The 21902-nt window shown below is 38.4% G+C and overlaps 1 protein-coding gene across 1 annotated transcript; it reads left to right on the top strand.

Annotated features, from left to right (window-relative positions):
- Nucleotides 1-373: 373 nt before the first annotated feature.
- LOC126728044 (uncharacterized) lies at nucleotides 374-1327 on the top strand. The gene is made up of 2 exons (XM_050433926.1): nucleotides 374-862; nucleotides 959-1327. The coding sequence occupies exons 1-2, from the start codon at nucleotides 374-376 to the stop codon at nucleotides 1325-1327; spliced, it is 858 nt and encodes a 285-aa protein (XP_050289883.1).
- The last annotated feature ends 20575 nt before the right edge of the window (nucleotides 1328-21902 follow it).

Genomic DNA, 21902 nt, shown 5'->3' with positions numbered 1-21902 from the left:
TCTGCCAACACCCAAGCGGTTAATGTTGTGTTCCGAGAGCTAGTGCACTAAGTATACGAAAAGATTAAGAATGAGCCGTTCTTCAAATGGCCAAATAAGATGGTAGGAAATCCCATGAGACGCAACAAGAGCCTTTATTTCCACTACCACCAGGACTAGGGACACACCATCGAGGACTGCAAAAAATTTGTAGAACCATTTAGACTAGTTGGTCCAAGAAGGAAAGTTGAAACAGCTCTTGCATCATTCCAATGGCCAAGGGAGTTAGGCAGGTTCGGAACCCTATAAAGATGCTTCTTCAAGAGCTCCTCTAGGAATGATCAATGTCATCTTTGCTACACTAGGGAGAACCAGCTCTTGCCCCTCTAGAGTGATGTCCGTGGCTCGGCTACTTGCCGAGGGTGCTAATTTAGGGCCAAAGGGGGCTAAGATGGATGTCCCTCCGGCATTGAGTTTCTCGGATGAGGACAAAATTGGGACCATCCAGTCACATGATGACGCTTTAATGACCACGCTTAGGATCAAGGGGTATGACGTGAAGAGGGTAATGGTGGACCAGGGCAGTGCAGCCAAGATCATGTACCCCAACTTATACAAGGGGCTGAACTTAAGGCCCGACGACTTGACAGCCTACGACTCTCCTTTGGTGAGCTTTGATGGGAAGACTGTCATCTTAAAGGGTCAAATCAGACTACCCGTGCAAGCGGGTTCAAAAGTGGTGGAAGTAAACTTCATCGTGGTGGATGCTTATTCCTTCTACATATCCATTGTAGCCAGACCCTGGTTTCATGCCCTGGAGGCCTTCTCTTCCACTCTGCACCAAAATGTGAAATATTCGTCGGGAGGTCGCATTGAAGAAATCGTGGGGAGTCAATCCATAGCTAGGTAATGCCTGGTGGCTACCATCTTACATCAACCCAAAGTGAAGTCCTTGGCTTTTAATCAAAGGGGCTTATAGCAATTAAAAGCTTCGGAGTTGCCTATCAATGGATCAGTCGAGGAGGCCAAATGTGAAAATTTAGAAAAGGTTGTTATAGGTGACGATCCGGAGAAATTCTTTCAGGTTGGGCCTCAGTTGCCTCCTAAAAAGAAGGAAGAGCTAGTAGAATTTCTTAGTAGAAATGTTGATTTGTTTGCATGGGACGCTTATGAAGCCCCGGAGGTGGATCCAAACTTCATCTGTCATCATTTAAATGTTAATCCATCCATCATTCCCAAAAAGCAGTCACCTCAGCGTCCGTCCAAGGAACATGTAGATGTTGTTAGAGATGAGGTGATGAAGCTTAAGCAGGCAGGGGCTATCAAGGAAGTTTTCTATCCTGAATAGTTGGCCAATACTGTGGTGGTGAAAAAGAAGAATGGGATGTGGCGAGTGTGTGTGGACTTCATAGATCTAAATAAGGCTTGCCCAAAAGATCTATTCCCTATGCCTCAAATAGATTAGTTGGTGGATGTAACAGTGGGCCATCCTCGGATGAGCTTCTTAGACGCCTTTCAAGGGTATCATCAGATACCACTTACCCTGAACAATCAAGAAAAGACAGCTTTTGTCACTCCCATAGGAAATTACTATTACAAGGTGATGCCTTTTGGCTTAAAAAATGCAGGGTCTACCTATCAAAGGATGATGATGAGAATGTTTGAACCACAGTTGGACAAAAGTATTGAAACCTCTATAGACGACATGGTGGTGAAGAGCAAGGTGGTGTCTGAGCACATTGGAGACCTCCGAGACATCTTTGAAATTCTGAGGAAACACAAGTTGCGCCTAAATGCTTCCAAGTGCTCATTTGGTGTGAGATCAGGCAAGTTTTTAGGATACATGGTGACTCACAGGAGAATTGAGGTCAACCCCGATCAAATGAAAGCCATTAATAGTTTACAACCACCTCGAAATCCCAAAAAGGTTCAGAAGCTTACTGAAATGACTGCTACCTTGAACCGGTTTATTTCTCGGTTAGTAGATAGGTGCAGACCCTTCTTCTTCTTGATGAATAAGTGGAAGGGATTTGAGTGGACCGAGGAATGTGCTTTCGCTTTCCAACAACTTAAAGAATATCTATCTCGGCCACCTATCATGTCCAGTCCTAAGGTGGATGAGGTCTTGTTTGCTTATATCGCTGTGGCCCTTCATGCTGTGAGTTTGGTGTTGATATGAGTTGATAGTGTATAATGGCCAGTCTACTATGTGAGCAAGTCACTATATGAGGTTGAGATTCGTTATCTACCATTGGAGAAAGCCATCTTGGCGGTAGTGCATGGTACACGAAAGCTTCCCCATTACTTCCAAGTATATACGGTCGTCGTCTTGACTCAGCTTCCACTTAAGGCTATACTTCGAAGTGCTGACTACATGAGAATGATTGCTAAATAGGGCACAATTCTAAGGGCTTTTGACATTAAGTACATACCTCGGTCGAGTTTGTTGAACCCCCATTAGAAGAAGTGGCAGTGACACATAACATGGATGGAAAATTAGTTGGCACAATCTCCTTGCAAGAACCTTAATTCTAGAAGGTATATGTTGATGGTGCAGCAAATCAAAAGGGCTCCAGAGTGGGGCTAGTTCTGGTTTCTCCTGAACAAATCACTATTGAAAAGTCACTAAGACTAGGCTTCTCGGCTACAAATAATAAGGCTGAATATGAAGCTTTGCTAGAAGAAATGTCCATGGTTCAAAGAATGGTAGGAAAGGCAGTAAAGATGTTCTCGGACTTAAGACTAGTCATTGGCCAGGTGAAGGGCGAATTAGAAGCAAGAGATGAGAGAATGCAAGGGTACTTAAGTCAAGTTAGGCATTTGCAATCAGGATTTGAATCATTCAGCCTACTGCACGTCCCTAGAAGTGGAAACACACATGCTGATTCCCTAGTCACGCTTGCAACCTCCTTGACGCAGAGCTTATCTCGGGTTATCCTTATAGAAGACTTATGCAAACCCACAGACGTAAAGGAAAAGATGGTCCATGTTCACCAATTCAGAGTAGGGCCTAGTTGGATGGATCCCATAGTACTATTCCTAAGAGAGGACATCTTGCCAGAGGATAAATTAGAGACTGACAAAGTACGGAGAAATGAGCCTCGTTTTAGCTATCCGAGGACCAAAAACTGTACAAGCACTCTTTTTCTAGGCCATACCTACTCTACATTTACCCTGAGGTGTTAGAGCTACTCCTTGAGGAGTTACATGAAGGGATTTGTGGAAGCCATATCGGAGGAAGATCTTTGTCTCACAGAGCCATCACTTAAGGCTATTGGTGGCCAAATATGTAGAAAGAAGCGTAAGAATATGTGAAGAAATGTGATCAGTGTCAAAGGTTTGCACCAAATATACATTAGCTAGGAGGAGTCCTTAACCCCCTATCCAGCCCTTGGCCTTTTTCTCAATGGGGTTTAGACATCATTGGCCCTTTCCCTAAAGCAACAAGAAATAAGAAATATTTGCTGGTTGGCATGGACTTCTTCACCAAGTAGGTTGAAACTGAGCCTTTGGCAAATATCAGGGACATGGATACCAAGAAATTTTTTTGAAAAAACATTGTCACACGATTTGGGGTCCCTTGTACCCTCATCTCAGACAATGGCCTTTAATTCGACAACAAATCTTTTAGGAGATACTGTTGTGATCTTGGAATTACAAACAGATATTCCACTCCAGCTTATCCCCAGGGAAATGGATAGGCTGTGGCTGTTAACAAGGTCATAGCGAATGGACTCAAGAGAAGGCTAGGTGACATAAAGGGAAGATGGATAGAAGAGTTGTCACATGTCCTCTGGACGTATAGAACTACACCTCGCAGGTCAACAAGAGAGACCCTCTTTTCAATGACTTATGTGGCTGAGACTGTCATTCCTTTATAAACTGGCTTCCCAACATTAAGGACCAGCTCGTTCAATCCAAGCAGTAACAATGAGTTGTTGGAGAAGAGCCTAGACTTTATTGAAGAAAGAAGAGAAAGCACAAAGGTTCAATTGCCATACTACCAACACAAACTCAAACAAGGTTATGATGCTAATGTAAAGTTGAGACCATTAGTGCCTGGTGACTTGGTGTTGAGAAAAGTCTTGGGTATTGCGAAGAACCCAACGTGGGGAAAGTTAAGGCCCAATTGGGAAGGACCATATCGCATCACCTCGGTGGCTGGTATAGGAGCATATTTTCTGGAAGACTTAGATGAGCATGTAATACTACGCCCTTGAAATGCAAACAACTTGAAAATGTATTATTATTAATAAAAGTTTCATTTGTCAATATGTTCATTTGTTGTATAAAGGCATTGTACTTCTCTTTATCCATTCTTTATTAGTGATTAAACAGAACCTTAGTCATGCTTAGATCCTCAGACCAGATGCTTTGGAGAAATTGACATTCTATGACATCTTTATAAGTGATTAAACAGAACCTTAGTCACGCCTGGGTCCTCGGACTAGATGTTTTGAGGAAATTAACACTCTATGACATCTTTATAAGTTGTTAAACAGAACCTTAGTCATGTTTGGGTCCTTGGACCAGATGCTTTAGGGAAATTAACACTCTTTGACATCTTTTTTAGTGTTTAAACAAAACCCAAGTCATACTTGGTCCCTTAGATTGTATACTTGGGAAAATTAACGCTATAACATCTATTTATTTTTCACTAAGTGTTAAAACAGATCTAGGATTATATCCAACTCCTCGAATGGCTGGCTTTGTGCAAGCTAAAGTCCTTAATTATTTACACAAATGTTGGGCAGAATGAAGAATATTCCCCCCTTTTATTTTTTACAAAGTTTATTACTTATCTTTATTGGATTCAGCCTTCATGGCAAAAGAATCAAGTTACAGTGTAAATATGAGGTAAATCTCTTTGTTGTTGGCACTTAGTCAAATTAGTTAAGTTGGTGGCAGGGTGTTGTTAGTTTCTATTAAAGTTAGAGTGGCAGCTGTTCAATTTTATTTGCAATAATAGTAAACATGAAAGCATATAAAGTAGAGACACAAGAAGTAAAAAAGAAAAGTCTATTCATTAGTCAAAGGAAGATGCATTACAAGTGGTGGCAAAGGGCATAAGAAAAGAAAATAAAAAAGATAATAATAAAGAAAAATCCTACAACTACTTCTCTGTTGGTCGAGGGCCCTTTTTGGAATCAGTTGCCATTAGCTTGCCACCCTCAGCCTGAGATTTGAGCTCTGCATCCTTGGCCTAGGAGACCACATCCTTGATTGTAAGGGCATCCTCGGAGGGATTGGCCTTCATCAGTGGCTGAGCCTTCTTACCCACTTCAGTCCCTTTAGAAACTTAAGCACCAGGAAGGGAAGCTTGGGTGGTAAGGAGCTGCTTAGGAGGAGGGACCGTATTTGGAACTTCTCGAATATCCTCCAAGAAGAAGATATTCTCGGCCCTCCTCAACTCGGAGTCTGCAGAGACTCCCGCCTGATCAAGCGCTATCGCCTATGATTCAGTGCAGTAGTCTTTGCACACTGCGGCCACCTCTTCTGCCAGCCGGGTCTCTGTGTCCTGCACCCCACATTCATAGGATGCCTTCATTGCGGCCTCAGTGGCTTCCTTGGCCACCCGAGCTGCATCCTTGGATTTCTACAGCTCTGCCTTGAGATCCAAAACCATATGTCTTTCGTTGGCCAGGTCTATCTCGGTTAAGTGCAACTTTTGGCGTTGATCCTCGGCCTACTTCTTCGTGGTCTTTAGACCCGCCTCAGCACTTAGGCGAGCCTGGTTCACTTCTTTCAGCTTTTCAGCCAACTCCGCCTTTTCTTGTTTAAAGGCTCCAAGAGCCTTCTTAGCATTAGCTTGGGAGTGGGCCTCAACATTAACTTTATCGCGAGCAGTCCTGATCCACTCCTCAGCTACAAAAACTTGTTGGGTGATCTGCATGATAATAGCAAAGTGGTCAAGTATATACATATGAATAAGTATGCATCCTAGCGTTGAACTCAGAAGAGTATTGACTGCTTTACCATGGCTAAATCCCTCTTCAGGGACGTGAAAAGGTCTTGTTGCCTTGTTTGCCTAAGGCCCTCCATGTCTCTGGGGAGGAGAAGAGGCTATTTTAAGGCCTCGATAAGGACGCTGGCGTGCCCCCTTTGGGACTCCCAATCGTGGCATCCCAAGGAATGGGAGCACCCCCCACCTCTAGTCGAGGGGCCCATGTGTGTGACCCTCGGCACACTTCAGCACTAGTCTCCTCATTGCTCTCCACGGAGGGAGCCCATTTGTCCTTAACATTCTTGGGCTGTTTCACCCTTTTCGGAGGAATAATCTCCCCCTTTTCCCTTTCCTGCGCCTTTCTCTTCTTTTTTAAACCAGGAAGGGAGCAGTTCCTCTGCGGTCACAGAGGGCGGAGGAGGGGGAAGATTAGGAGGAACTTGGATTTTGGTGACTTCTTTTGAAGTTGACCCTTTATTTTGGTTGGCCAACAGACTCTTTAAGCTGGACCTTTACTTCAAGTCCATACCTTCTTCTTCCTACGAGCTGGTATCAACCCGAGCAACTATCAACCTTGGAGAATGAGCAGCAGAAAACCTTGAGAGCTCTACCCGCCTTTTTGGCACTTCACCTTCCTCCTCAAGATAGAATTGGTTGATCTTGGCCTCAAGGGATAAAAGTGTAGAGGCTGTCTCCTCTCTCGGAGCGACTACTTCTTGAGGGGTGCGTTGAATCGGCAACTCAACGGGCGAAAGGTCTCTCCTAGACAAGAACCCCAGCTTAGAGATGTTTATGCGTGCTAGCCTGGGGTCACCAGCCCTAATTGCATGGCCAACGTCCTAGAATATGAGAGACAGGGGCTCGTAGTCCAAAATTAAGTGGGTGGCCTGTAACTGTCTGTCTTCGCTTATGAATATCTCGGACTTCAGCAATTTATTAAGACTCGGTACGTTGACGTGACTAAGTCTCGGAGCAACGTGATTTTTATTTGCAAAAACAGCCGAGGAGGAAGTTATGATTAGAAAAATAAAAACTATTATCCGAGAAGGCGAAATGTTAAGGCAGAGTTATAAAAAATTGTATAGTATATAAGAAGACTTAAATCCTTTCTAAGGGACTTAATCCTAGGGTACTCCATCTAAAGTGTATATTGGGCCTTGGGCTTGGTTCGAGGACACGAATGGTCCGAGGAGGAATAAATAGTTATGGGTAATTCCAATCTAAAGCTTCATAAGTAAGGAATGAGTAGAAGGTGGTCCGAGGAGGAACATCTCCTCGGATAAAACTGGGAACAGCTTTAGTATGTATCCTGATAATTAAGGTGACCTTCAAGGAAGCTCTAGTGACAGGAACGTGCATCATAAACATACCAGGGTGATGGGAACTCAAAAATATCTAAGGAAAAAGTTGTTACCACCGCATTAAATGTACTACAGCTACTCTTCTAGTTGCATTTATGTGGAAAGAAGCCCTGAACAATGCTGCCTTGACAATCACAACTCACAAAAAGCCAAAGAGGGTGTCTGATGGGACAGGTACTCAAATAAGGGCTCAAATAAACAACAAGTATATGATCAAGATGGTCCGGAGGGAGCTATATAATGTAAGAGACCTTCCATGAGGAAAGGATCGGAAAAATAGAGCAAAAATACTATAGCAATCAAAATTATACCTGTATCCAACTGTTATTGATTTGTATGATCAAATACCTCCTCGGACAGTGAATTCATTTAGTTTTATTTTATTTGTTCTTGCTTGATCATCTTTTAAATCCATATTAGCCGTTGTCAAATTCATTAGGGCCTAGTTCTTTGATCCATTCTCTATAAATTTATTGTACTGGGCTCACTAGACCTAGATCCCATACATCTTGGACTTGTGCTGCAAAACGTGTCCCTACAATAATAATTCACATTTCCTTTATTTATTTATAAATAATGACATGTAATATAACTAATTCTCAAATAATATGACTTAATGAGTATTGTACGTGTACTATAAAGATAAGCTTTTACATAATATACTCGCATACTGCACAAAATATCCAATACTAATTTCTATGGTATAAAATGAACTATGGACACTGGACATGGTTTGTTATAGTTGCTATACCCTTGCATTTTTGTAAAAATGAGGCACCCTTTGTGTACATATCTTTGATGTGCTGATAAATCATTTTGCTTGGTATATTATTATTAATATTTTTATAATATATGGTAATTATTATTATTGTTATTATTATTATATACAATAGCTGACAACATTTGACTATTAGTTGACCTTCTAATATATTTTTGCCATATAAGTTTTGGTCGTCTCACAATTTTACACATAATTTTTATTAATTTATTTATGATGTTAACAAGAGATAGAGTTTTAAACCAACTATTACTCAACAAATGAAAGAGTTTTAAACTAACTACTACTTAGCAACATGAAAAGTTTTAAACTAACTTCTACATATATTACTTAACCATTTGAAATTTATGTTTGTTTTTAGCCTTTTATTTTAATCTTATCTCATAAAATAAAACCCTTGTTCCGTGCTAAGAGCCTTGTAGCTTTGGCACTTTCTAGTATTTTCAAGACATCTATGGTTTAAATCTCCAATTTTCTATTATAATAATCGAATAATTAAAAAAAAATCATTTTATATTTAAAATCTCCTTTACAATCTCTTTTTTTTTTAGAGAACTCTCCATTAAAATCTTGACACATTTTATTTTATTTTAATTCTAGAATATATAGTTTTATTTTATTTTTATATTTGATAGTTAAATTGGGAGAGGAGGGTTTGAATCCTAGAGGTCAAGGACACACCAAAAGGTACCAATCAAATTAACTACAAAACTCTTGGCAAATATATAATTTTATATGTAAACACTATCACAAATAATTTCTAATAATAGAATATTTATTTTTATATACAAACATAACAATAATAAATGATTATAGATAATTACTATAATTATGAAATTTTACATTTAGACCAAAAAAAAAAAAAAAAAAAAAAGAGAAAAAAATCCTATGTTATACTTTCCGGTGCATTGTGGGTACTGACTAGTTATTATAATTATCATCATCATCATTAACAGTAAATCCTATCAATGATAGGTGTAAGAACAAGCTAAGCTACGTATTGGATTTGATGAATGTAGCCTTGATTTTGCATATTTGATTGCCAAGCTCTCTTTTGCCATTTGGCAGTCCTCACCAATAAACCTTCTGTTACTTGATCAAAAGTAACTAATGTGCAAATAGGAACAAAGCGAGAAAGAAAAGATTGTAATAAAAATTAAAATGGAATTCCACTTTTGTTTTGACCTGATTGGTAAAATTCCTTGTCATGTAATAAAGGATTAGTTAGGTTCTGAATGATCTGTTTAATTGCATAAAAGGGAAATACATCTGTGACTTATTTGATCTAATAATTTTAATTGAATGAAACCTATAGATTTCAAATCTTATCCAAGCTATCATGAAAGGAAAATGGCATTGAAGAGATTGTTTGGTCACGTAAATTATGAATTCCCTATGGTGACCAAAGTGAATGAAAATGACGCCTTAAATACTAAATGGAACTCTTCAGTCCTGTAGACCTAACTGTATTCCACAAAGGAAATTCATCAATGGTAATCCAGTTTATGTAGCTCAAGTTTAGTCTAAATTCACCATTAGGAAAAGCTGATAATCTGTACGCTTGTTCATGCAGGAGTTCTATTCTATTCTACGCATCATGGCCATGGTCCCAGTGACGTTAATTTGGATTACTCCTAAAGCTCAAGTTGAATATTTTAACGTTATGGATTACGGAGCAAAAGGTGACGCTGTCACGGATGATTCCATGGTAGTACTTCCATATTCTTTAGTTGATGAGAAGTTAGTTTTTTGAAAAAGTTTGGTTTTAAACATGTTTTGAGCTATCATACTCCAACTTATTATGTGGTGACTAAAACGATCTTTTATATTTAGTTTTAGTTACATGACTTTTTTAATGATTCATATGACTTATTTAAATAATTCACATGATTTTGTTTTATAAACTGATACATAATGAGTTGAAAAAGATAACTCCTAACATGTTTGAAGCCACACTTTGTTCTTAATTTGTTGACCTATTGTTTTCTTAGGTTTTTAGAAATATCATATTTGAACTTTGATTAAGTGTCAATTTGGCCCCTAGATTTTTTTATTCAAATAATTAAGCCATTAAACATTAATTAGTCTAATGACAAATCAAATTTTCTCTTAGAATGTTATTACAAATCAAAATTTATTGATAATTTAACAGAATTCATATATACATCACCCAATTAAATTTGTAAGGTTTTAATGAAAAAATATTAATAGAATATTTGATTTGTTACAAACCTTTTAAATGTATGTGTGTATATATATATATATATATATATATATCTCCAAGAAGTTAACCGATTATAATAAAATTTCAAGAAATTCAAGTTGACACTTACATTAAGACTTGAGGGTGATAAAAATTCTATATTTTTCTTTCAATTTTAAGCATTTCTATTTTACTAACATGTTAATACTTTGGTATATCAAGGCATTTTTGAAGGCATGGAATGATACATGCAATGCAGAGACAGGAGAACCTACTATGCTTATTCCTAGAAAGGAATTTTTCTTGCGACCAACAGCCTTTAGCGGTCCTTGCAAGTCTCAAGTTTATTTTGCAGTAAGTCATAAGAAGTATAATTTGAATATTTTTTTTTTAATTTTTAATTTTTATAATTTTTTATCTTAGATTTAAATAATTAGATTTAATAACTAAGATTTATTCAATTGCCAAAAATGTTGGGGGCTTAATTGTTTAGGTAAATAATTTTTGCTTGCTCAGAATTTATGATCAAGCTTAAAGGCCTTGGGGTTTGATTAGGGGCTTTTACATTATATTTCCCAAAAGAGGTTTCTTGCGTCTCAAGATGAAATGCCATTATTTTGATCCATGGATACTACCCTGGCAAATGTCGCATGTTTGCGTTAATCCTTCATAAACTCTTTTTGCATGCTGTTTTGTCATGAATACCTTGGTTGTATCATGTATGTGTGCATGAACGTAGAGCTAGAGCTAGCGTAAAATTAGTTCAACCTCAAATGTTTCCCTTTTATTTTTAGAACTTATTTCTTCGTTTTCCTATATATTGCCTGAGATCATAAAAGAAAAAAAAATGTACAACATAATGAGTTCATTGCATTTGATTTAAAATTATAAGTCCATATAAAAATATTAAAGTAGAACCTTAGTAATGATCTAAATAAATAAGATTCTAATTGCATTTTCTAATTTTATGAGGAGAATCTATCTGATTTGAAATTACTCCTAACTCAATTTACTTAAAGCTTATTTGTAACTAAACCAAATTTTCCTCAATTTGTTTTTACCAAAATTTATTATTAATTGTAATATATCTCTTTAAAAAAATTATAAAGTTCTCTTTTTAAATATATATTTTTTATCTACTAACACAATAACAAAATAGAATAATCAAGACTACACAATTTACATAGAATAACATATAAATCCACGCTACTTTTCTTTTTCACTAAAATAGAATAATCAAGATCAAACAATTTACATATCCTACTGTTGGATTCTAAGACTTTAGGTTTAAATGTATTAGAACTTCAATTTGTAATGTTGGCAAACCATGATCAAAACATTTTAGTCTTGTTTAAACTTACTCAAAGTATGTGGTTGTATGTAAAGTTGGAATCGAGTACCTGTAGGATTTATTATGTAAATTTGTCTAGCTCGATTGATCAAGAATTAGATTCGATCGATCAAAAGTCATGCAAAATTTTTTTTTTTTTCTGCAGAATTTCCAACTCAGCCCAAGCCCGTTTGACGTGTAGGATTTTATGCTTTGTCTTAAGTATAAAAGGGAAAACCCTAGCCATGTTTTGGGGATGCTCCTTATGCTGTTTGTGTGAATATTTTGTGAGATCAAGAGGTGTTTGCCTTCACACATACTTAGGGTTTCCAAGATTCAAGATTATGTCAAGAACTTGGTGATCGATTCAGTTGCTGCATTAAGAGCTTAAAGATACACAAGCGGGGATGCTTGTACTTGCTGTGAATCCAAGAAAGAAGTAGTCCGTGGACTCGAAACTGTCACATGGTCGTGGTAGTAAGTTTCCTACTCAAGGTAGTAATAGGATGTTAGTGGTCTAAGTCGCTATTGTGTAAACTTCAATTCTTTCATAATGGATTCAGTTTTACCTTGAGGATAGTTAGGTTAAATCCTCCCCAGGTTTTTACCGGTTTGGTTTTTTTGGATTGTCATATTGTTGTTGTAAGGTTGAATTTATTCAACCATCTAATTGGCTTTATTCCGTGCCAAATTTGCTTGTAATTCAGCATTTAGTAACCCTGTATTTAGGTGGGATTGTTGTAAGGGTAGTGAGTGAGATAGTGTGAAGATTGCTCAAGAGTGTGCAAGAAAACAGAGAGTCGCGGCTGGGACTCGCGACTGGACTCGCGGCTTCAACCCGCCAGAATCTGCACACGTGCCAAGCATGCTGGAAGATGAACAGTCATGCTAGCTGGAGCACTACAGGACAAAACAGGACAACTGGCCATACGGTTAACTCGCGACTGGAACTCGCGACTTAGTCAAGCCGCGAGGTCAAGCCGCGAGCCACCCCTGTTTTGGAAAAACCTGACGTTTCGCATTCCACTCCTCTTCAGTATAAATACCCTTTTAACCCACGATTGAAAGAGAGCTTCCAGAGAGAATTTTGAGAGAGAAACCCTAAAGAAAAACCAGATTGTTTTACCCACAATCTCTACCTTAGAGTCTCATCAAAATCCCTTACTCTCTTCCTCTCCATTGTCAAATCCTTGAGAGGCCTTTATACCAAACCTGGTTCTCACCATTATCATCTCTGTGAGACAGTCGTTTGGAGTTCTGGGAAGCAGTTAGGAAGGAGCCAATATTCATTGGTTGATGCTACGGTGTAGTAGCGGAATCCGGAAAGCTAGAAAAGAAAAAGGTTCGGCGCAACCTCGTTGGAGCAAGAAGCTTGGAGGGCTTAGGTGCATTGGGTAGATTAGGCTTGGAGGGTCTATTGCTGTCCTTGTATCCCAACTGTATTTTCTAGTGGATTGATTACTGCTTGGAGGGCGGCGGAGAGGTTTTTCGCCGAGGTCTTCGGTTTCCTCTTCGATAACATATCTGGTGTTATCGCTGTGTTTGCATCTTCCTTCCTCTCTATCTCTGCCTTTACATTATCTGCTGTGGTTTATTTTGTTGTGGCTTAGATAGTTGTTTAGTCAATACCATGTTATAGCATATGTTAAGTTTCCACACACTATTGTTTAACATATTGCGTGTGTTGATTAAATTGGTTTTTGGGGGTCTAAACGTTCAAAAGTGTTTTTGTACACGTTTTTGAACTTTCAATTGGTATCAGAGCGGGTACACATCTGTTTGGTTTTATTACCATTGTGTGATCCTTGACTCCCTTTCTTTTTGAGATGGATAGGTCTCAATCCCTTAATGCACCTCCATATTTTGATGGAAGTAACTATGCATTTTGGAAGGTTCGTATGAGAGCCTTTTTATGCTCCATTGATGAATCCGTGTGGGATGCTGTTGAGATGGGTTGGACCAAACCTGAAGCAGCCAAATCCACATGGGATAAGGCAGCACTTACTGCATCTAATGCTAACAGTAAAGCACTAAATGCTATTTTCTGTGGTGTGTCTCCAGATGAATTTCACAGGATTTCTCACATTATTATTGCCAAAGATGCATGGGAGATTCTGGAAACAACTTATGAAGGCACGAAGAAGGTGAAAGATACCAAGTTACAAATGCTGACCACTCGGTTTGAGGAGCTCAAGATGAGTGAGGATGAGTCTTTCGACTCGTTCTATGGGAAGTTAAATGAAGTAGTTGTCAGCAAGTTTAACTTGGGGGAGAAGATGGAGGATTCCAAGATTGTAAGGAAGATCCTTCGATCATTGCCGGAAAGCTTCCGTGCCAAAGTAACAGCCATTGAAGAGAGCAAGGATCTTGACGACATCAAGGTTCAAGAGCTGGTTGGTTCTCTACAAACCTATGAAATGTCGCTGCCAAATCAACGGAAGGGTAAATCCATTGCTCTAAAGACTGTTAATGAAAAGGTGGAAGATCAAGGCTCTTCGGGAGAAGATATGGTGGACAAGGATGTAGCCTATCTTGTTAAAAATTTCAAGAAGTTTTTGAAATTCAAAAACAATGGAAAATTTGATGATAAGAGAAATTTCCAAAATTCTGGAAGGGAGAAGAGGGATTTCAAGAGGAAAGATGGAAAAGAATCCCAATCCACACAAGGTGTTACTTGTTTTGAATGCAACGGGCATGGACACTTCAAGAGGGAATGCCCTAATTATTTGAAATCAAAAGGCAAGGTGTATGCCACGACCTTGAGTGATTCAGACTCATCCGACTCAGAATCTGAAGAGAGCTGTGATGGAGAAGGGAACTATTCAGCTTTCATGACTATTGCTCATATTGAGTCTTCGGATGAATTAAATTTGCTTGTTCAAGAACTTGGAGAACATAGTGAGGATGACTCACTAGGAATTGTTGAAGAATCGGAAGCTGAAGAAGAAGAAAGCACAGCTACTCTTCAAGAAAATTACAACTCACTTTTGGAGAAATCTGGTGAATACACAAGGGTAGCCAAGGCTGCTGTAAGAAAGATGAAGAAGGCTGAGGAGGACTACAAAAGTCTCCTAATCCGATATAGGGAGGCCAAATGCGAGATTGAAACTTTGAATGGTGAGCTCTCCGAAGCTTACACTAAAGTTAGATTTCTTGAAAGTGAGGTTGTTCAAGCAAATGCAAAAATAGAGAGGGTCACCACCAAGAAGCTTGATGATGTTATATCATCTCAAAAGAGCTTCTCAGACAAATCCGGACTGGGATATACCGGAGGAAGTAGCTCAACTGGAAATGTCACTAAAGAAGTGAAGTTTGTGAAGTCCAAAGATCCAGTTGTAGCTGACTCTACTAGTGTGAACCTCGAGTTGGAGGAGAAGAAGAATGTGGTGGACCATCGGATGCTGAATCATCATAATCAGTATGTGGGCAGGTCTGAGTCTCGTGCCAAGTCACGTCCTCGACCACAAAGAGGTCCTAGAGGAATGTATGTGTGCCATTACTGTGGACTTCAAGGGCACACTCGACCAAATTGCCAAAAGCTGAGAGCAAAGAACAGTGCTACTCCTCAAAGGTCAGGAGGACCAAGAGTTGATAGGAGAACGTGGGCAGGGGATCAACCTAGAGAGCAAAACGGAGATCCCGGAATGATGAACGTGATGAAGATGATTGGTGCATTCACCAACTGCTTGGAAAGCTTCTCACGAAGGTTTGAAAGCCCTAACTCCCGTACCCAATCCTCTTCTAAGGAAATCACCCCAAACGCAAGTGTCGTGTGGGTGAAAAGGGGTACTCATGCATAAGCATTACAACATATCCATGCATTAATACTTCCTATGCTTTGTGACTATGTTTGTTTGGTATGCTTGTTGTTTTTGATTTTGGTTGTTTGTTTGTGAATATCTCTTAATTGTGTTTTATCATTCTTTTTGTTTCTTAAGTCAAAAATCCAAAAATTACATAAACATTTGAAAATCAAAAGGGCTTGATTGACTTTGTTGAGTTTTTGTCTTAAAACTCGTTTTGCCGTGTACCTTTGTGCTAATGGCTTTGTGCATTTTCGAACATTACTTGTTTTCATGCACTCATATCACTATGGGAAAAATCTTGAAATCTATGTGATTGTTGTAAATAGATCTTCAAACTTGTCATGAATGATTGGTGAATGGTTATGTTGATCTTGAAACATGCATAGACTTGTGTCTATATCTCTTCCCATTTTTTATTTTTTTTGCTAAAAAGAGCTCACTAAATGTAAATCTCCAAATGAAAAGAGATATTGAGCTGCAAAAGCCTGTCGCACATTCTAGTATTTGACTAGGAAAAAGGGTAAGCGACCTTATATCAAAAGTGAAATTTCTTTCAAAAAGGCCAAAGGCCTGTTCTTCAAAGAAAAATGTTGTCTATACCTCTCACAATGAGAGATGATTGCCTCAAAAGATCAAATGTTATGGCTGAAAGTGGAGTCAAATGAAAGGCTCCAAGTTATGTTATCAAGTTGTGTGGGAAGTCATATATTCATATTTCTATAATTGAGATTGGTCACATGATCTAGTGCTAATTGTGTATGCCTTGGTTGAATTGATCATTGAAGCTTCACATTAGAAAAAGGACTATTTCATTGTTGATATCCACACACAACACACAAGTTTATGTTTGATAAATGCCATATTCATTTGTGTGATTGTACTTGATAAAATGTGTTTTCACATACTCAATCTTTGTTAATTCAAGCACAAAAAGATTTTTGAGTGTTTTAGGTGTTTTTGGAAAGTGTTTTTTTTTTTTTTTTTTTTTTTTTTTTTTTTTTTTTTGCTGAAAAAATCTGAAAATTTCAAAAAATACAGTTTTGCCCTGTTTTGGCGGCTCAGTCGCGGGTGTGTCAAGTCGCGTGCCTCAGTCGCTTCTTCGCTGGACAGTTTTGGCGACTTGTTCGCGAGTGGAAGGTCCAGTCGCGAGATTCACTCAGAGATTTTCGCGGCTCAGCTCGCGACTCACTCGCGGGTAGACCTTCCAGTCGCGAAAAACACTTAGAAAAATTTTTCAAAATTTTCCTCTTAAGTACTTTGGCGGCTTGAGCTGGCGACTGTGTGGCGACTTGAACCAGTCGCGAAAATCGCGTGTTTTGCAGAAACAGGAGCAGTTTTTAAACCTCTTTCAGTTTTCCCTCGAACTTTTGTAACTGTTCACCTTCTCTTAAAAACTGCTGTTTTCTCCCAAACCTCTTCGTGAATCCATTTCTCAAACCCTTTTGGTACTTCATTTCTTCTCCAAATCATCAAGAAAAGGTATGGTTTTTGATTTTTCAATCTCAGTTTCTTTTTCCTGTATATTTCTGTTACTGTTTGGACTGGTATTGTGTTCGTTATTCTTATCTCTATGTGTAATGGGTTTTGGAGTATCCTGTTTTTGATATTGTTTCTCACCCGTTTTCATGCTGAGCAGTCAATGTGTTTTTCATTGTTCTGAATTTTTGCTGATTTTTGAATCTGAGAATCTTTTCTGAAATGGGTTTGGTGTTCATGTGACTTACTCATTACTCTTGTCTGAATATTGATGTGTGGATGTTAAGGTTTCTTCATGATTGAAATATTTTCCCCATGTTCATGTCTCTGTTGGAGTGATGTTTGTTATCTGTTCTAAATATTCATATGCTGTTTGTTATTACATATCATGGTCATGTTAACCTGTCTCAATGACAGTTGTTGCGTCTCTCTTTGTCTTGGTGCACTTTCACCAAGTTTGATGCACGTATTGATTTGTGCTTCTGTGGTTTATTGGAAGGATTATTTGGGTCTGCACTATATTCAGTCTGGGTTTTTATATTGAAATATTGTTTATACTGAATCTTGTTGACAATCTTTTGTGGGGTATTGTTGCTTGGTTCTTTTCTGTTGGTCTGCTCTCTTGCAGATGTCTCGTCGATCATCCAGGGGTAAAGACATTGTTTCTGACGAACCAGCAACCCCAGTTGCTAAAAGGACTCGTCTTTCATCTCAAGCATCTCAAGATCCCAATGAGGATAGATTCAGAGTTCCCCTAAACTCACACGCCTACTCAAATGTGTTTGACAAGTCAACAACTATAGTGGAGCGGGTCGTAGAGTTCAACACCTTAGGGACTACTTTCATCCCTCGAATCTTTGAGAAACGAGACTGGGCAAACTTGTTCGGAAACTTTGATGATCCAATGGATGAGCTGGTCAAGGAATGCTTCTCCAATGCATCTGATTTTGGACCTATCCTCATTTTCTGGGTCAGAGGAACAGAGTTTAGTGTTACCCCAGACTCCATCGCAGATCTTCTCGGCATCACCAGACCTCAGAATGTGAACTTAACTCCCTATGATGAACGAAATCCAGAGGTTGGGGAAATTCTACAAATCCTAGGACACGATCATGAGGTGTCTAGTGCAGGAACTTCCATCAGCACCGCAAAGTTTGCACCTGAGTTGACCACACTGAAGTTGATCATGTTCACCAACCTCTACCCATTGTCCAACACTACATTCATCAATCTTGGGAGAGCTATATTTCTGTGTGATCTCATTACCGGAGCCCCCATTGATATATGTGCTCACATCTACTACAACCTGAGGAAGACCGCTTGTCGATCTACAGCTCGAGGAATCATTCCATTTTGCAGTCTCGTCATGAAGCTCATCCTTAATGCAGGCATTACTCCTCCTGCAGATGGTAAAATGTTGACTCGTCAACGTCCCATTTCTTTGTTTACTCTTCAAGCAAGCAGAAGTCACTCCTCCAAATCACCAAGACATGCTCACATCTCTCCGGGTCCTTCATTTGCCCCTGACTCAGAGACACCTGCACATACCACCTCTACATCTCGTGCTGTTCCTGAAGCTTCACAGGCTGGTATTCCGCAAGCACAAACTGCTTCTCATTCTGACAGAGTTGGCAGTGTTCTTGAGCATATTCAGAAACGAGTTGATGAGCTTGTGGCACTTCTCTATTCCACAAACAACCATGTCCAAATGCGCCTCGAGACTATGGAGACTCAGCTAGATGAGATTCAACGGAAGTTGGATGAGAGTCTTTAGCTATTCGTGACAAAAAGGGGGAGAGCATTCAGTAAGGGGGAGAAAAAGTTCAAAGGGAAGTGTGCATAGTGATAGGGGGAGCACACACACACACATATTTTTGCTTTCGTCTCATCTTCTAAACTAATGGTTATTTTGGTTTTGATACACTGTGTTTTGGTGTATAACTGTTTCTAACTTTCCTCATATACTCTTGGATAAACTTTTATATATGTTTGTTGATGTTATTCAGGTATTTGTTGGTTTGTACCCATATGCTTTTGTAAGCTTTGAGGGTTTATGTTTTATGCATAGTTTGTAGGCCTTGTGGTATGTACCATGCTTAAGTGCAGCCTTTATGCTATGTGAAATCAGTATTTTAAATCTAAATGTTCAGCATTGTGGTTTATATACTGTCACTCTTGTGCCCTTGTAGGATTGTTCCTAGATGCATATGCCTTGTGTGCTATGCATTGGTTGAGTGTTGAGCATACAAGTGTCTTGCCTTGTGCTTGTTAACTTGTATGTCTTTGTGTTCATTCCAAGTGTGAATGAACACTGTGATCACTACCTTGTGGTGTTCACTTGGTTGATCAAGCCATGGTTTGTTCATTAACTCCATCTTATGCTTGATCTCTTTTTGCCTGTTTCATATGCATTAATAATTTTCTGCTTACAATGATCATGGTGTATTGTTGTGTTTCAGGAGTTTATGTTCATATGATTCAAGTGCTTCACAGCTTCTAGAATTAGGTGTGAGTGAGTTTTGATCAACTGTTCCCAACTCACATGTTAAGTCTAGAGTCTGTTTTAGGGTTTTGTCACGGAATAGCCAAAGGGGGAGATTGTAAGGTTGAATTTATTCAACCATCTAATTGGCTTTATTCCGTGCCAAATTTGCTTGTAATTCAGCATTTAGTAACCCTGTATTTAGGTGGGATTGTTGTAAGGGTAGTGAGTGAGATAGTGTGAAGATTGCTCAAGAGTGTGCAAGAAAACAGAGAGTCGCGGCTGGGACTCGCGACTGGACTCGCGGCTTCAACCCGCCAGAATCTGCACACGTGCCAAGCATGCTGGAAGATGAACAGTCATGCTAGCTGGAGCACTACAGGACAAAACAGGACAACTGGCCATACGGTTAACTCGCGACTGGAACTCGCGACTTAGTCAAGCCGCGAGGTCAAGCCGCGAGCCACCCCTGTTTTGGAAAAACCTGACGTTTCGCATTCCACTCCTCTTCAGTATAAATACCCTTTTAACCCACGATTGAAAGAGAGCTTCCAGAGAGAATTTTGAGAGAGAAACCCTAAAGAAAAACCAGATTGTTTTACCCACAATCTCTACCTTAGAGTCTCATCAAAATCCCTCACTCTCTTCCTCTCCATTGTCAAATCCTTGAGAGGCCTTTATACCAAACCTGGTTCTCACCATTATCATCTCTGTGAGACAGTCGTTTGGAGTTCTGGGAAGCAGTTAGGAAGGAGCCAATATTCATTGGTTGATGCTACGGTGTAGTAGCGGAATCCGGAAAGCTAGAAAAGAAAAAGGTTCGGCGCAACCTCGTTGGAGCAAGAAGCTTGGAGGGCTTAGGTGCATTGGGTAGATTAGGCTTGGAGGGTCTATTGCTGTCCTTGTATCCCAACTGTATTTTCTAGTGGATTGATTACCGCTTGGAGGGCGGCGGAGAGGTTTTTCGCCGAGGTCTTCGGTTTCCTCTTCGATAACATATCTGGTGTTATCGCTGTGTTTGCATCTTCCTTCCTCTCTATCTCTGCCTTTACATTATCTGCTGTGGTTTATTTTGTTGTGGCTTAGATAGTTGTTTAGTCAATACCATGTTATAGCATATGTTAAGTTTCCGCACACTATTGTTTAACATATTGCGTGTGTTGATTAAATTGGTTTTTGGGGGTCTAAACGTTCAAAAGTGTTTTTGTACACGTTTTTGAACTTTCAGTTGTGTTCTTTATTTTCCTCACTTTACAATAATATGATATTTGTATTAACCTAGACTGTATAATTTACCTAACTTAATCACTTGGGTAAATAACTAAGTTAATCTGGTTGCATTTTAAGGGGTCTAAAAACAAACAATATCGATAAAAGTTTTTTAGAAAAGTTGACAAAAATTTAAAAAAAAGAAAAAGAAATATTGTGCAATTATTAAATTAACTTTTATATATATATATATATATGTATATATTTAACTAATTGTGTTTATTTTGAAATGCATTCCTACGAATGCAGTAATGATGATAATAGATAGATTAAAAACATAGTTGCTAGTATCACATGTATTATATTGTGTATAAAATGTTTCGATCATAAAGGTGTATCAAAATTGCTCATAAATTGTACGATACATAAGTTTGAATTGTATGAATCATATATAGCATCATAAAATTGTACAGTACAAAGATATGTAGATTTAAAATTAGTTTTTATTTTTATTTTTTATTTTTTTTTTAGGGGGTTAGAATTTGTGCTTTATTTGAGCACAACAAGTTGTCAGACTTGTTTTTAAACCAAAATTATTGGGATACTTAATTGAGAACAATAAAATAACATGTCCATGTCCATGACTATGATTTTTTTTTGTTTTGTTTTTCCTACTAACTTTAATTGGACTACGCACTTAACACTTCACCTTCATATTTGCATTTTTCTTTTTTATACTATGAATAATGTATCAAGTGACAATCTAATTATTTTTTATTTTCTTATTGTCATAAGTTTAAGAAGCTAGAATGTCTAGAAGAAATATAAAGGAAAAATTATTAAAATAAAAAGACAAGAAGAGATGGTAAAAGTTGATGAAGAAGAAGAAAAAGTCATTAAATAAATAATTTTGCAAGATGATGAACATAATAATAACATTGACTTAGATGTAGTTGATTAAGCAAGATGATGAATATAATGAAAATAAATTATTATTTTGGATCATATGGCATGTGTTATTAGTTTATCACTTTTGAATTTAATCAATTTGATTGTGTATGTTATAAACATATATTAATTTGGTTTATTTAGTTAGATTTATTAAATACAAGATATGATTAGAAATGCTTTAGATGGTCTTATAAAAAAAAAAAAAAACACTTTTGAGAAAATTTTAGTTAGATGACTGTTGAGGGCCATTTGTGGAAGCCCAGTAGGCAGGAAAGCCCAATAATGAGGGCCACAAAGAATTGACAAGATAAATAGCAAAAAACCCATTAGGCCCAAGCGGTAGGAATAATGGTTCACAGACCCAACAAATATATAAATGGGTC

Source organism: Quercus robur, chromosome 5 (genome assembly GCF_932294415.1).
Source record: "Quercus robur chromosome 5, dhQueRobu3.1, whole genome shotgun sequence".
Lineage (NCBI taxonomy): Eukaryota > Viridiplantae > Streptophyta > Magnoliopsida > Fagales > Fagaceae > Quercus > Quercus robur.
The sequence above is the reverse complement of the archived record's forward strand: the minus strand, read 5'-3'. Positions and strand labels throughout refer to the sequence as shown.

What these genes read in the sequence shown, in the direction of transcription:
- LOC126728044 (XM_050433926.1), top strand. Translation starts at nt 374, where the DNA reads ATGTCCGTGGCTCGGCTACTTGCCGAGGGTGCTAATTTAGGGCCAAAG. An exon ending in GAGGTCGCATTGAAGAAATC is followed by an intron (nt 863 to 958) that starts GTGGGGAGTCAA and finishes AGGGGCTTATAG; the next exon opens with CAATTAAAAGCTTCGGAGTT.